This window comes from Silurus meridionalis, chromosome 1, assembly GCF_014805685.1.
Source record: "Silurus meridionalis isolate SWU-2019-XX chromosome 1, ASM1480568v1, whole genome shotgun sequence".
NCBI classification, from domain to species: domain Eukaryota; kingdom Metazoa; phylum Chordata; class Actinopteri; order Siluriformes; family Siluridae; genus Silurus; species Silurus meridionalis.
The window spans coordinates 5,241,022-5,257,670 of record NC_060884.1 but is presented as its reverse complement, the minus strand read 5'-3'; the positions used below and the strand labels follow the sequence as shown (position 1 = coordinate 5,257,670).

Below are 16,649 nucleotides of genomic sequence, written 5' to 3'. Positions count from 1 at the left end.
TTTATTACCATAAACTGTTTACATGCACATCTTTTCTTAATTGCTGCTATTTGCTCTTTGCACAACATTTTGTTTATTTTTTGTTACTGTTCACTTTACGTCTCTTAACAACAGGTTTACTGGTGAAGCAATTTTTTATTTAGTATTTTGTGTTTTGTGTATTTGTCTTGCACTGTCTTGTGTTGACTTTGCACTGTTTGCACCAGGTTGCACACATGCACTTTATGTGGCGAGGACACTTACTAGTCCTTCGCCCTGTGTTTTCTGTTTTCTGTGATTGTTGTTGTATGTAGCAGGTTCAGGAGGAACGTTGTTTCATTTCCCCGTGTAATGCGTCAGCTATATATGGTTGAAATGACAATAAAAGCTTCTTAACTAATGCGACAGCGTTTTAGTGCCACATTAAAAAAAGGAACATTTTTACTCTCGTATTGAATTTATTCTTGTAGTGCTGCAACTTCATTCTTCTAACTTCGACTTTATTCACGTAATTTTAGAATATATTTTTTTTACATAGCACTAAAACACTATAGTACTCCTGGTGCCAAGATATATACGTCTCCTTATTTGTTTAACCCAGAGGAAGTCAATGCAGACGTAGGAAGAACTTGACCAAAAACTCAATATGGAATTCTAGCATTTATAAAATATATTATCAGTAGAAAATATATAATCGAATATGAACTGCTGGGACATATCCAGATTTTCTGTTCATTTCTTTAATTATAAAGACACGTGTAGTACAATTTCTCTCTTTCTTTCTCTCACTTTCATTCTCTCTATCTTTTAATCATCTACCACAGAAACCATAGTGAAAACAAATACTTACAAGTATAGACAAATATGGCCTTCATGAATGTAATGGGCATATGACCTACTCAGGAACAACTGTTCAGCCACAAACCCTAAATAGAGAGAGAGAGAGAGAGAGAGAGAGAGAGAGAGAGAGAGGGAGATAGATAGATAGATAGATAGATAGATAGATAGATAGATAGATAGATAGATAGATAGATAGATAGATAGATAGATAGATAGATAGATAGATAGATAGATAGATAGATAGATAGATAGAGTTGCAACAGAAATCATATAAGCACAGACAGGTTTCCAAAACTCGTGCTTTTTTATTGTTCTTGGCGATAGCGTTACGGGTTAGTCAAAGAAACTTCATCAAAAAATAATAAGGACATATTCCTTGGCCTTGCACACACGCAGTAATACCAGAAAAATTGCAGTGGCATGCTATTCCCAAAAAAACGCTATGCTCCTAAAGGAAGCACAACATATTTCACCCGTTACACCGTGTGTAACATGTCTTTCGTAAAAGCCTGTGTAAAAAACATTAGTGTAGACTTATTTATGTTAAAAAATAAATATTTGTAAAATTCAGTGGGTGCGGCTTATATATGGGTGCGCTTTATAGTCCGGATTACGGTAGTTGTAAAGAAGGTTTTGGCCTTCTGTTTGACAAATTAATATCATTCTGTTAATAGATTCATGTGCTGAGAGTGAAATTCGAGCCTTTTCACACAAACTGTGTTGATTAATAAATAATAGTACTTTGGATACTTAAGTACATTTAAAGGGAAATACTTTTGTACTTTTACTCAAGTGAATGTTTAAAGGGACACTTTTACTGCAGTAATATTTTACCTACTTTATCTCTTCTTTTACTCCAGTACATGGTTTGTGTACTTCGTCTACCACTGATAATGACATGTTATTTGAAGTCTTTAAAGGAAAATTACACCCTGTACAACTTGCATGTTGTTATTAAAATTTTAACATGTTTTTCAGTGGCAACTTTTTTTTTTTTTTTTCATCAGCGTTCACTTATTTTCACTTCGGTTATGGTTTTCTACATTAACCACAATTCTGTTCGACTGTCTATTTATAATGGTGCAGTAGGTTTTGGTTCTTGCTTTATAGCTGCCCACATATTTTACTGATCTCCCTGTGCTTGTTATCGCGTAAGATTAATAACGAGTCAGGCAAGTCTCTGCCTTTCATTGGAATTAAAATCTCTGGAATGTTGGGTTTAATGTATGGTATCTTCTTAGCTGCATGTGTGCTACTAACATAACATTAAACGTCACTGGAAAATAAGTGATGTATAACATTTAAAATAAGCTGTTGCTCTTCTGTTTTTTTGGAGCTAAAAGTGAAACTTTGAACTGTGTCCCTTATGCTTGAGTTTGCCCCGTTGTGTTATAGCCACACTGAATTGGATCTTGTGATGTCAATGCATTATCCTGAATTATCCTGAGTGATTTAAAGTCTTCATCTATAAATACATTTCTAATTCTCATTCATAGGACACTGACTAAGAATACCCCATCAGTATAAACTCCATTTGGGAGAGAAAATACTAAGTGGTATCAAAAGGTTTCGAGACTTGTTTTGTAACACGCCAACAGGTGGCAGCACAAGGCTGCACGCACAGTCACAGAAAGCACCGACCTTCATTTTGATTTGTAACGAGTAATAAATGTGTCAAAAGAACAGATTCGTGAAGAGTCATGAAGCAGCCATACATGAATTACAAGCCACCTTTAGGAAATAATGAGGAATGTGGGTGTTATACACATGGCTGAAGAGGGTATACCAAGACTGTGTGTTGACTGTTTTTTCTTTGACACCACAAACCCTGGATTCTGAATTTTTTATTTGTTATTGGATTTTCTGCTATTGATAATAACTACAACATCAGCACCAACATTTGTCATGTTTTATACTGGGTCAACTTTTGATGAACAACAAAACAAACAGGATACAGAATAAAGTGTGAAAATAAAACAGGAAGTCAAAGAAGTACTTGAAGAGTCTTATGCACATTTGCCTGGGCATAATTTCTTGTCTGGCAGCTCATTCGTGTTTTCGGTTCGATTCTGTGCTTTGGCAGCTCTCAGGATAGAGTGTAGGTGTGCATCAGCAGTAGTAGACGAAGGACACTAATCATGTACTTGAGTTAAAGTTGAGATAAACTAGGTAAAATATTACTCGAGTAAAAGTGCTCCCTTTGGACTTTCACTTGAGTACAATAGTGTTTGCCTTCAACTGTACTGAAGTATCCAAAGTACTATGATTTATTATGGCTATAATGCCCTATTATCATATTTGTCACAAGACTCTTTGCTTAATCAACACAGTTTATGTGAAAAGACCCCAATGTTACTCTGAGCACATGAATCTATTAACAGAATGATATTAATGAGTCAAACACGAATTAATATCTATTAAACTTATCAGGGGCCCAAAACTTTCTTTTCGACTACTTGAAAAATATTCGTGCAAATAAGGCCACGGGTGTTGTGGCATATTCGAGTCAGGAGTTTCTTCTATCATTTTTACTTCTCAGAATGTTGCTGTTGAACTGATGCTGAACTGTATGTTTGTGCATGTATGTTCGTGTATTACCTGGTGGCATGGATATAATGGATCAACGGGCTGGAAGTGGCCTTAAGTTTGACATCTTTGTTTTAAGGGGTTAATCTGTGTTTACAAACAATGCTTGATCACAATTTGATCAAGTTTGCCTATAGGCAGGGACCTTATAAGGATAAATTCAGGTCATTTTTTTTGCAACAGATATGATACTTCTTTGGTGCATGAGACTATGAGCCAGTCGTAACCTGTGACACAGTGACTCACACTGACATAGTGAGTCATCTTTAACTCTTATGTGGAAGGATCTCAGCTCAGGAAGGAAATCTAAACACACCTCCCATCAGTGTTGGGTCCAAACCCTTCCAACGCAAAGTATCGCGAGACTCTATGGAATCTCGCGAGAGCCGCGTTATACACGGTGTGTGGGGGAAATCTCGCGAGATTTCGGTTGCACTTGGAAAGGAATCACCGAAAGATGGCGGCTCCGCCTGATGAGGGGAGTTTGGAGTCTCGCATCAGTAAGTCAAACACTTTTTGAACCCAACAGCTTTATAACGCACGAATGACACGTTATAAGACACGCGTGTGGTCATTGAATGCAGGGTTTTTTGTTAGGAATCGCTTGGTTTCTCATTGCACAAGGCTTTACCAATGCCAAGACTTGAAGCTAGCTCGGTAGCCAACTAGCTTGGCAGTTTGTTTGCAAGCTAAGATGGACATGCTAGCGAACTAGCAAGTCTACTCACATGAATACGACTGTTTATTTGTTACATGCGTTTTGGTGGACGTTAAAACACTTAATTAGACCTTAAACTATATTGTTAACTTGTTTCTAAGATGACATTGTAATGAAAGACGTTTTGGTTTAGCTACGCTAGCCACAAGCGCTGACACTTCCAGCGTAAGTTAATAGGGAGGGATCATTTCACATGACATATGCACGACTTAACCAGTGATCTAACTTAATCCTTTAACGAGTTTCAAAATAAAAACAACCCAAACCTCCACTGAATGAATACAAACCCGTGTTTCAGTAACCCTTCTTAGATATTAAAAACCCCTTTCGAAGCAACTTCAGGAGAAAGTACGCTATTTGTTTACCAGTCGACATTAATCGGCGTTTCCTTGTAAGTGTGTGTATATACATGTACATCAGTAAAACAAATAAACAAAAGCACACATTTGAGCACACCTTAATACTTCTTTTGGCTTCTTTCTATTCAGGGGAAAGTAGCTGATGCTTGCTCAGAAAGTAGGCAGAAGTCGCCGGATGACGTCACGCACTAGTTTGCATATCCGATGCGTTAGGAAGAATTGTAGTATAAATACAAATTTTTTTGTCAAACCAAAAAAACTGCTTAATAAAATGTAGTCAGATTTTGTGACATGCAGTTATGGTGAAGGGGTTGGTTGATGGAAACCGGTTCGAGCAGCGATCAGTGATGGTTGGTTCATACATGATTTGTTCATATTGAACGAATTTGACTCAGAAGAATGATCGCAAAATCTTTGTAGGCCGAGTACAGAAAACAGAATTGAGTAGTTAATCTCATGAGTCCTCTGGTCCGAGTCGTTCGTTCTTTTATCACGTGTCTCCCATTCTACACAATGCTATATATATATATATATATATATATATATATATATATATATATATATATATATATATAATTTTTTTTTTTTGACGTTATTGTTACAATATTTATGGGAGTCATGTGATAAAAGAACTGACAATAAAGACCAGATAGATGAGAGGTAAGTGACTCAATCCTTAGCTGCATTGTTATTGTTATATTAATTATTGGAATTATAGTCAAAGGTCGAGTATGTAGACATGTTGGGGGATCCTCTTATTAATAATGTAACATTTTATTTCTGAATAAAGGAACGAAACAACTCTAAAAATACATTTATTTCGATGACCGAGTTTCAAAGAACCAACACACTATAATGATCCGATCTTCCCATCACTAGTAGCGATTGTTCTTTTGGAACAATGCCGACGAGTGAGTGATCATTTGGACCGAACCGAATGTGAGCTGAAGAGCCATATTGAGTGCAGGACAGTCCGAATAAAATGACAAAAAAAATAATTGTATTTATCACAAGACTTTTTGGAGTAAAACCAATGAATGGAGTCTGGGGCTGATTTCTTTCTGGCCCTGATTGTTTACTCTTGTAGCCTGTCGATGTGATTTGTGTCAGCAACCTTTCAGCCTGTTTCACTGACAACAATTGACAAAGTAATTAAGAATGCGCACCTGAAATACAAGAGCGGGTGTAGTAAATGTAAATGAATGGACAACCTTCTCATGCACCTACTAAAGTGCTATTCAAACATTGTCTAATCTGTGTACACAAATAGGCCGCACGTTGTTGTATGCATTGGGGGGGTATGCTTGCTGTTTGAAAGAGAGACTGCATGATCATGCCGTCACAAAGGATGTGTAAATGAATGATCACTTTTATGCCTATAAAGAGACCTTGTGCTATCAAGTGCAACATTTTTGTTTTAGTAAAGGCAGAGACGTTTGTGTGTTTACGTTCCTATGAAACATGTGAGCTTGCGATCTGATTTAACTGGGAAAAAGTTCATACAAAAAAAGACACAAAGCTTGGGAGATTAATGCTTTTGTTGATGTGGGATTATAGACAACACGACAAAGCACATGTCGGTGTCGGTGCTTTACCCCCTTTTCAAGAAATCCAGATTCTATCAATATGCACGAGATCGAGATGTCTCAACCATACACACATATACACACACACCATTTTTACACAGTATTAGCAGGACCTGCAAAACCAACACAATGAAAATTCACTAGATTTTGTTGACTCGAGTTACACACATTTAAAACTAAATAATTTGGAACGAGGTATATAAACCTTCGTGCCTTTCACTTCACTCCAGCAGGTGATGAGGCGCAGTGGAAATATGTTGCAATATGCGGAATGTGGCAAAACCGCAGCAAACACGAATTATTCACAAGGTTTAAACAAATACAGTCAGTCTTTTGTACGGCCTCCCCGGGCCCTCTAAACAAGTGGTTTGTTTTTCTTGCATTTTAAACGATGCCTGCAGGATAGCAGAGTGAGTTTTCTGTACGCTTTTGACTTGCAGACAAAGCGACCAACCCTCTAAACAGAGGGACCGACTGGGACAGCATTAAAGCTTTTTGTGAGCAACTCAGCAATGAACCTGAAGGGTGAGTTCTACTTTAATTTGGTTCAAGAGCTTTGTAGCATTTTAAGAGACATTACACTGTGAAATATTTTCAAATTACAGCTTTTTTTTTATATATAATAAGGTAAGACCTTTCATGTGACTTTTCAAGCAGAAATTCAGAATTGGGAGAATCCTTCTATACTCACAAAAGAAAATGTCTCCTTGCAGAGACGATTAGAGTCTTTTATTCTTTAATAATATTTAAATCTGTTAAATATCATGCGTACGTATGAGTACGTGGACAATCCATCGCACAAGTTCCTGCGAAACCGTTATCGAGAAACATAAATCCGTTCGTATAAACCTATTGTCAGAGGTGCGGTTCATAATTTTTCCAGTGTTTCAAGAGTTGATCATGCTCTTAATTTTTAATCACTTCTCACTTTGATCCAGTTTTCTAATCTGGATTCCTATTTTGTACAGTCCACAGCTGGCCACCAGGCTTTTGGCCCACAAGATCCAGTCACCGCAGGAATGGGAAGCCATGCAGGCCCTCACGGTAAGATCTGGGGCAGTTACCTCTGAAGTTCAGCGCTGGAGTATTGTGTTTTCTCAACTGTTGCCTGTAGTGAGTGATACAGGCGTCTATATTATGATCGGAATAAATGTAATGCATGTTACATAATGACCATTTCAACAAGCAGCCGCATGGCCTGGAAATAGCATATCCAGAATGTTTCCTCGTGTAGTACAAAGATACGGGTTTCAAGATATTGCAAAGCAATATTTTCCCCAGCCTTTATTATAAATCTGAGAAGGAACATTCAGGCTTTAAAGCTTCATTTTGCATCCAAAATATCTTCTTCCTTTACTCATCCTCTCAGCAAGCTCTCAGGGATTAGTTTCTGCGATAATCCTCCTAACACAGTGGCGCTAATTAAAATTGACATTCGAAGAAGACTAAGTCTAATGTTTGTGCGGTGATGTGTGAAGGTTCTGGAGACGTGTATGAAGAACTGTGGGAAAAGGTTCCATAACGAAGTGGGGAAGTTCCGCTTTCTCAACGAGCTCATCAAAGTGGTTTCTCCAAAGGTGCGTCTCATCGTTTTTTTGGTTTTGTGCAACTCCCAGTTGGTTTCTGGTCGATCAGGGATTTTGGGATTTAAGCAATGTAGTGTATTTGGTGACTGGGATAGGTGACGCCTGTAGTTCCTAATGGTGTGTGCTCCATTACAGTATTTGGGCTCTCGAGCTCCAGAACCGGTGAAGAAGAAAGTACTAGAAATGATGTTCAGTTGGACTGTTGGGTTTCCTGAAGAGGCCAAAATATCTGATGCCTATCAGATGCTGAAGAAACAAGGTAACCCAAGAAAGTCAACACATTTATAGAATTATCTGATGTTTTTTGTTCAGGATCAGACTATTCAAGTGGTTATTTAAACAACATAAAAAATGATCTCTAGCTTTTTCTTTTCGAACTCCTAGGGAAATTGGTTGCTCACAGTTAAAGATTAAGGGGAAATAGAGAATTTAAAAAAATTTAAATAAATATACACAATGTTATATATTAAGTGGATGAAATGTTTAGCAGCATGAAATTAAATTTGCAGCCGCAGTGAAAACAGATGGCAAAAAGTCAGACTACAATAGTAGTTCTAAAAGTTGTTGCACATGTAATTCATTATTAATTTTGAGGATTTAAAGACATTGAAAATTGAAAAAGTACCACTGTAAATTGTTAGTTACTGTCTAACCACAGCCCCAAATCATATTTAAGTTTTTGTGTGATTTAAAAAAAGAAACAAAAAAGTTATTTCCTCATTCCTTGTACATTGAACTTGGAATAACCAGACTTCTCTGAGATATTTCTACACGTACAGCATTTGCTTTCACTTCTGACAAAATTTATATATAAAAAAAAAAAGATCAGTGGACATTATAATGTATAGCAAATAAGAGCAATGCGATGATGGTGTTGCACTCTCTCAAGTCTGGATTTTAAAGACAAATTAAAAAATGTACTTTGGCATTGGGTACATGTAGATGTACTGTCTGATCCTATTTTTTTGTTTTAGATTCTAAATTTTAGACATATTTAATTTATTTATTTAATACATTTTTTATGATTTGATTCTAAACAGATGGCTGCTGTGCATTTGTAATTTTCACCCCCACTTTGACGCGAACACCACCAGGAAGTCCCATCTAATGTTTTGTCCGTTGCCGAGTGACACGAGTTCCTTGTTTCTCTTCCAGGTATTGTGAAACAGGACCCGGCGCTACCGGACGATAAGCCCCTCCCTCCTCCTCCACCCAGACCCAAGAATGCCATCTTTGAGGATGAAGAGAAGTCAAAGGTAAATAGTAAAGAACGTACGGCTTTGAAAATGGACCAATCAGAGGCTTTCCTGCACCAATGTAACTAATGTCCTCACGCACATTCAGATAAGCTGAGTGGCAGATTAAAGCTGGAACTGAGCTTCACTGGTGGGGGCACATCTTCAGAAGCTTGGTTAGGCAAAGCGTCAAGTAAACGTCATAATTTTAAACAGAATAGAGCTGATACAAAGCGAGCTCTCTTACCGTGACAGATTATAATGGCTTCGATCGGCCCAACATTGGGAATTTCGAGTTTGTCTAATTCACGTCATATGCAGTCAGTAAATCAGCTTCGGTCACGTGCATCAGGTCCGCGTGCCAGGCTCTAATTTAAAAATCATATGATAAAGCGCTAATTTACCATCTCACACCCACACAAACCCACATATAAAACTGCTATTATCCTAAATATCCTTTTATTTTTTTTTTTTGCTTTTACTAACGGTATCAATGCACTTGATTTTATTTCAATTTACAGCTGTTTATAATACACAGTTTGAGGAATCTTCGTTCCCACATTCACATGCTTACAATTGATCTGTAATTGTTTTCCCCTCTGGAATTATTTATGCACTTAAGGGCTGCTGAAGTATAAAGGGCGGGACGCTGTAAGGCTGGGAGGAGGTTCAGGAACGGCATCATAAACAACCATTACTCAACAGTCTAAAACTTTGACACGAGCCAGCAAGGACTGCCCCGTGCCGGTTTTTCAAATCGACACCACCTCGCTGAACTAGCATTCTCTTCTGAAAACACCCATCTCAGATTATTCCTGCTCTCTTTTTCTCTTTTTTGTAGATGCTGTCACGCTTGCTCAACAGCACTCACCCGGAGGACCTGAGAGCGGCAAATAAACTTATTAAGGAAATGGTTCAGGAGGTGTGTGTGCTGTAGTTATGGCTCAGTTACTCGGTTGGTTTAGGCTTTGTGCTTTCTTGGGACCTCTGATGTTGTACAATCTGATGCCTAAATAAATATTTTATTTTTAATTGGAGGACAATAGCCAACATGCATGCTTGTCTGTTCACCAGCACCTACTGCTTCACTGCAGACACTGGATTAAAAAAAACAGATCTTGTATTGCATGAATAATTGTGCATGTTGTTTAATAATGTTAAATACTCAAATTTTAGTATGTCAATTTTTAAATGTAAAATTGATAGTCATAGTCAAAAAGAAATCGCTGTCCACTATTGAACGCCTTTTCATATCCGATCTGTTTGCGTAAAGCTATTTGATCTTAACTTGCAGGATCAGAAGCGCATGGAGAAGGTGTCGAAGAGAGTGAACGCTATTCAGGAAGTGAACGAGAGTGTTAAGCTGCTGACACAGTTATTAGCCGATTACAGCAAAGACACCAGTTCGCACGACAATGAGGAGCTCATTAAGGTGCAAAAATGCATGCACACACACACATATACACACACACACACACACACACACACACAAAGTACTGGTGTTCACAAGGGTGCAATAAAAACCTCACTTGGCCTTTCATTCCTGATTTAGTAATTCGTTTAGGTTATGTTTGTTTCATAGTGCTGCTTCGATTGAAAGCTTTTGACTGTTTCTTGTATAGGATTTGTACCAGCGCTGTGAGAAAATGAGGCCCACGCTGTTCCGACTAGCCAGTGACACAGAAGACAATGATGAAGCTTTAGGTAAGAACCAGCTGTAATTCCAGGAAAATATTTCATTAGTGAGTCGAATGTATTTCCCCTGTAATTCGGACGTGGCTAATTTACCAAATATCAGGCATCTCTACACTATACAGCAGTTTACATACATGTGAAGGAAACATGCATTTCACCAATGGCCACAGTTGGCTAGTGTCTATCATTTTGACAGTGGTGAGGCAGAGTATGCCATTCCTCACACCCAGAGACTATTTGAATCTTCAGAAGGGAAAACTGTGCTCAGACATTAAGGTGAAGTTGAGTTGAGTTGAAGTCATGTCAACTAGTCCTCTATCTGGTTAGATCGAAATGCTTCATCACTCTGAAGAAGCTGCTCTAATGAGAAATGTTTCAATATGACATGATAGAAGTTCAGTTGACGTGACTCAACATCCAGACTAGCTAATGCTCTTTACAGGTAGTCAGGTATCTTTACTAGATCAAGTGAAATTACAAACCTGTGAAATGACCGTCTTGTGACTCTGCAATATCAGGCTGCCTCGATTAAACACATGCATCACATCTCTCCCTCTCTACTCTGTTCACGCATTCTTTAAAGGAGGAACACTGTTCTTTAAAAAAATACTCTCTCTGTTGGCGGTAGTGGAAAGTGTGGTCAACTAGGTTGCTTTGTGAACTCTAATAGTTGATTATGTAGGAAGTGCTCTTGTGGCTGAAGACCACAGCTAATGATTTATTACTTTTGTATACTTCTCAAATCATCTCAGACTCTGTGGATGGGGTTGCACTAGAAGAGATGTAACGTGTATAACTCTATACTGAAAAAGTATGGAAATCAAATTTGCTTTTATTGTGCAGATACTGCTGAGAGGCCGGATTCAATCCAAGCGATGATGTTTGAATGCCGTGTGCTATTTTTCTCTCTCTCTCTCTCTCTCTCTCTCTCTCTCTCTCTCTCTCTCTCTCTCTCTCTCTCTCTCTCTCTCTCTCTCTCTCTCTCTCTGAAGCGGAGATCCTTCAGGCCAATGACAGTCTTACGCAAGTGATTAACCTCTACAGGCAGCTTGTGAAAGGAGAGGAAGTGAATGGAGACAGCAGCACTATGCCTACACTTAAGGGTAAGTAACCGCACTGATCCAGACGCACATTAAAGTAAATATATTGCATAATACTGTTTACTCGTCTATATATTTTAGTACTACTATGATAAATGCATAAATATTCCAAAAATCTCAATTCGAATGTCTTTGATTTAAGGATGTACGTGTACTAAAAGCCAATTTTTTTTAAATTAAAACCCATTTAAAATAATAATGTCATAAAAATACACACACGCAGTTTTTTCAGCTCTGTTTTACCGATATTGTATTTCGATCGGCAGGGAACAGCACGGCCCTGTTGGACCTCACTGGCCTGGACACGTCACCCTCAGCTCCCACTTTCCCAGAATTCCCTTTTCAGCCCACACCATCACATGAGCTGGGTATCAGCCTGCTGGATGATGAACTCATGTCTTTGGGTAAGGGCTGAGTCACTTTCCACATGTTATATACTTAAACGTATTGATGCGAGGATTGAAGATGCTGCTAACAGACCAGTCTGTTTCCATAGCGTATGATCATGTTTAAGTCGACTGATACAGGTTTTTCTTTGGCCGATGCCGATATTTAGAAATTTGGACGATATATATTGTAAATATATATATATATTTTTTGGCCGATTTTTTTTTTTTTTATCTCTCTCCATCTCATAAAATCTAATAATTAATTAAAGATGTGATGCAGAAAATTTGCTAAAATAAAACTAGCTGGCTGAAGGCTCACTAACAGTTCCCTACATTTATTCTCATTCTCTCTCCAAATGCAGCATCATATTTAACTAATGAAATATATAAACGATATTAAGAACGAATGCTATTTTGGCTGTTCAGCTTCAGCACAAGAGAAAAAAAAAAGGAATGGGCTTGCTATAATTGTTGCTCATGTCTTTGACAATTAGTAGACATGATTGAATAAAAGCTACACGAATGTTGGTCGCAGCAGGTGTGAACAATGCTGCTTTAGATATTTACAGACTACTGCCACCTGCTGGCATAAGAGAGTTATGGTCTCTCAAGCAAGCACAGAATGTACATGCTAGGTTCGGTGCGTCAGATGCGCCTCCCTAATAATCGTCCCATTAATGTAAACTATATAACGTAGCATATTGTTTATGATGAGCTTTAACATGTTTAATATGCTATAGGTCTTAGTGATAACACTCCTAGTTCTACTCTGGCTTCCTCCCAGTCTGGGGATGCCTCCACATGGAACTCATTCCAGGTGAGAGAAAGAAATTGAGAAATTACTTTTTGGAGAGATGGAGTTGGCTTTTCTTTCTTTCCTTAATAAACTATAATCCTGCCTATGTATTTTAGGTTTCAGAAAGTGTAGACACACCCATTCCTTCAGTAACATCCACCGTGCTGCTACCGTCAGTTTCCAGCTCCCCGGCCCCCGTCAGCGCCCCCACCCCTGCCATCAAGTCCCTGGATGAGCTGGATGTGCTGGGGAAGACCCTGCTACAGCAGTCGCTGCCCCCTGAGAACCTGCAAGTCAAATGGTACATTACTAAAAAAAACTGTAGTAAAATGTAACCAGTAATGAGATGATGTGGGATCATGTTTATAATCCCCACCGTTCATTTTTCTCATTATATTTATCATCAAAGTGAAAATTATCTTTTAATATTGAACATAGCAGTATATGGAAAAAAAGGTTTATATGTACATTGCTGTGAAGAAGTACTTGCCCCCTTTCCATCCATATATATATATATATATATATATATATATATATGTATGAACGCAGTTTTTATTATTATTATTAATTATAAAATTTGTTAACATCAGTTTACATTTTAAAAACAATTTAAAATAAAATGCCTGCTTGGCTAAATAATATATGAAATAATATTTAATATAGGGCCAGGCAGTATTGGACATCTGTTTTCTCCATTAATAAATTAACAAATGCGAAAAAAAGAAATCCAAAATCCAAAAATACTTTTTCACAGCACTGTAGTAATGGGAGTTGATATACAGAATGTGAGATGACAGGAAGTGATCTTCATGCACGCTCTACAGGGACAAACTTCAGCCGCAGTCTAGGCCCACCCTGCGAGATCTCCAGAGCAAGACGAACGCGAACCCAGTGACAAGCCCAAGTCCCATCCTAGCATTTTCCTCTGAGCCTGCTAATCTCCTAAACTCGCAGCACAACAACGAGGCTCCTGCACTGAGCATTGTCCCTGCTTCCACTCCTCAGGACGAGGTCTCTCTGGCAAATGTCACCGTGTCCCTGGAATCCATCAAACCTAGTAAGAAACGTGCACGTCTACCGTTTCAGCATCCTGCCGTGGGTTATAATTGTCTCTCTTGCTTACGCGTCGTCTCCCCTCTCCTTTTCTCTCTCTCAGGTAGCATGTTGCCAGTGACAATCTTCGACAAACACAGCTTGCGGGTCCTGATGCATTTTGCACGCGAGTGTCCTCCGTCTCGGCCCGACGTTTTGGTAGTCATCATCTCCATGCTGTCGTCCGCTCCCATGCCCGTCACAAACATCCGCTTCCAAGCCGCCGTCCCCAAGGTACATCGTCTCCGTGTAGCACTGATTTACTTGAAACCTGCTTGTATACGTTTTCAGGTTCGCTCACACTCCTGTCATTGTGTCATATACGTGTCTGTCTAGACGATGAGGGTGAAATTGCAGCCGCCTTCTGAATCGGACCTGCCCGCCTTCAACCCCATACTCCCACCTGCTGCGATTACACAAGTCCTCCTGCTGGCCAACCCTCAAAAGGTTTCACAAATTTTTAGCCCTGGTGTTCAAGATTTACTGTAGTGCACTAAATAGAGTAATACTCCAGTGTTTTTTCATACGTTATTTCTTCAGATGACATATTTGTGACCCCCACATCATGTGTGTCTTTCACACCTGCAGGAAAAGGTCCGGTTGCGATACAAGCTGACATTCGATTTAGCCGACGAGTCCCACGATGAGAGCGGAGACATCGAACAGTTCCCACCTCCAGAGTCCTGGGGGAATCTTTAGGTGGACACATTGACTTCCTGCTGCTTTATCCCTCCGCTTGCCCAGTAGGAACAGCTCTCGCAAAACCCACGGTTCGGTTTCGATCCAAAGAAAATTGAGCCTCTCCTCAACTTCCGCGAATATTCCGAAGAAGTAACGTTGACGTTCCAAATCCGAAGCTAAACACCGTTAGAAATCTGATATGAAGCATGTCCGAATGTGAACGGCGAGCGGTAGAGGTTAGGCGAAGTGGCGGATTGTCTCATTTTATTATTTTCTTCCCCCCAAACTGGAGTCAGATTCAAATTTAAAAGGATCTGGAACCCTGTGCTGTCCTTTTCGTCCTGCGTTCCTTTTGTCTGTCTTCGTTTTAACCTCCATCTTCATCTTAACCCTTATCTTCCTCTGCTGCCTCTCTGGCTTTGTCCCGTTTCGTGAAAATGTTGATGCAATATTTGCTTTCCTGACAAAGGGGGGGGGGCATGTATATGTGCTTGTCACTCATAACTACTTCATCGTGCTGTCTGTAGTAGAGATGTGTGTGTGTGTGTGTGTGTGTGTGTGTGTGTGAGCGTATTTTATGATTCACAGAGCGGATCTGTGCGAGAGTTTGAATAATGGAAGTGGGTTTTGTTTCTAAGCTGTGACGCCTCTGACATCCTCGATGACAGAAATCCGATCTCTCCTTCTTTGCCTTCGTTCCGATGAGCTCCGTATCCTTGTCACCTCAAGAGAGGATGAGAGCGGTATTTGATTTCTCTCTGCACATCCGTGTCGATTTTTAGAACCAAAGTTGCACATCATTAATTAGCGTTGATTTATTCGTCAGATTGCGTGTATCGTCTGGTGACCGACCGAATCCGATAGGAGGAGGAAATTTGTTCGACCCTATTTCCAAGCCTTTTGCTCAAAACTTGCGGACGTGGCAGTTTTTGGAACAGCAGATAATCTCGAATTAGGAAGAGCGTAAATTAAAGCCTTTTTATTTTGTCCAGTCAGAAGCTGTTTGTGGATTCAGGATTTGTGCTTCGTTTCAAAAACCGCCTTCTGCTTTCCATGAACGAGTTTTGAGCAAATCAGGGTGTGGTTGACTTTTATCAATACGGGGAAAACGTATAAAAGGTTGAGGTAATCGCACACTACAGGTGCAGTCGGATCGAGATAAGGTTGGTCTGAAAAGGAGAAAATCTTGTACAATTAATGAAAAATGTTTTGCCCTTTTCGGATTGAATTCATGTTGACATTGATGCTGGCGTCTTGTTTAAATTGACCGTATGTGCCTAATCTAATGTTTTACATTCATCCTGTATTTCTCTTTTCTTAAATGCTGTTCTGTACAAACATATTTGCATTTCTGTTTGTCTGTTTTGGTTCAGGAGTTTGGCAGTTGCTGTTAACACTGTTTAATGTAGGGGTTTTTTTTGTTTTGTTTTTTTGGATTTGATTCGAAATGCCGGCGTTGGTTTCGTTTTACATGGCAACAATGAAACAACCTTTCTATTTATTTTGCGTTGAGTTTAATATTCCAACCGAAAAACAGTGCCCCCCCTCCCCCTAAATACAGCACATATAGCGAAGGAGAAATCCTCGTGCCTCTGACCAGTTGAAATGAAAGAGAATCATAAAAAGCTGAAGACATTTTCTGTTCGCAGATGTGGATTTGTCCGGTTGCGTAAAGGACAAGTCGAACCGCTGCAAGTGTAATGTCATGTTGCAGCCCACCCCGTCACGCTCCAAGGTTACGCCTTCAGCCTGAAGTCATACTCACCTGGTTCTGTTCCCGAGTCTGACTGTAAATAGTATACGTATTGCAATTATGTACATTTGCCAAAAAAATTGAAAAACTACAGAGAACGAATAATAAATATGGAAGAGAGCAGAGAATGTAGTGCAAATATGTATTTAAGGGAAATAAAGTTATTCTTTTTCTTGGGGGTTTAAAAATGGATTTTTTTCCGCGCATCAAGTTTACTGCTTAAAACACAATCTCCGATTGTGGAGGACATTTAA

At 39.1% G+C, this 16,649-nt stretch overlaps 1 protein-coding gene across 1 annotated transcript; it reads left to right on the top strand.

Annotated features, from left to right (window-relative positions):
* The first annotated feature begins 3,819 nt into the window (after positions 1-3,819).
* Positions 3,820-16,568, top strand: gga1 (golgi-associated, gamma adaptin ear containing, ARF binding protein 1). Its single transcript, XM_046860723.1, has 17 exons — positions 3,820-3,905; positions 6,509-6,593; positions 7,037-7,112; positions 7,547-7,645; positions 7,790-7,913; positions 8,810-8,910; positions 9,731-9,811; positions 10,184-10,321; positions 10,512-10,593; positions 11,577-11,687; positions 11,951-12,088; positions 12,814-12,890; positions 12,986-13,170; positions 13,694-13,926; positions 14,026-14,195; positions 14,298-14,408; positions 14,550-16,568. The coding sequence occupies exons 1-17, from the start codon at positions 3,863-3,865 to the stop codon at positions 14,658-14,660; spliced, it is 1,965 nt and encodes a 654-aa protein (XP_046716679.1). The 5' UTR covers positions 3,820-3,862; the 3' UTR covers positions 14,661-16,568.
* Positions 16,569-16,649: the final 81 nt, after the last annotated feature.

Excerpts from the sequence above, each read along its gene's own strand:
- gga1 (XM_046860723.1), top strand. The coding sequence starts at position 3,863 with ATGGCGGCTCCGCCTGATGAGGGGAGTTTGGAGTCTCGCATCA. Across the intron at positions 9,812-10,183 it reads TTAAGGAAATGGTTCAGGAG|GATCAGAAGCGCATGGAGAA; the intron begins GTGTGTGTGCTG and ends CTTAACTTGCAG. Across the intron at positions 12,891-12,985 it reads CCACATGGAACTCATTCCAG|GTTTCAGAAAGTGTAGACAC; the intron begins GTGAGAGAAAGA and ends TATGTATTTTAG.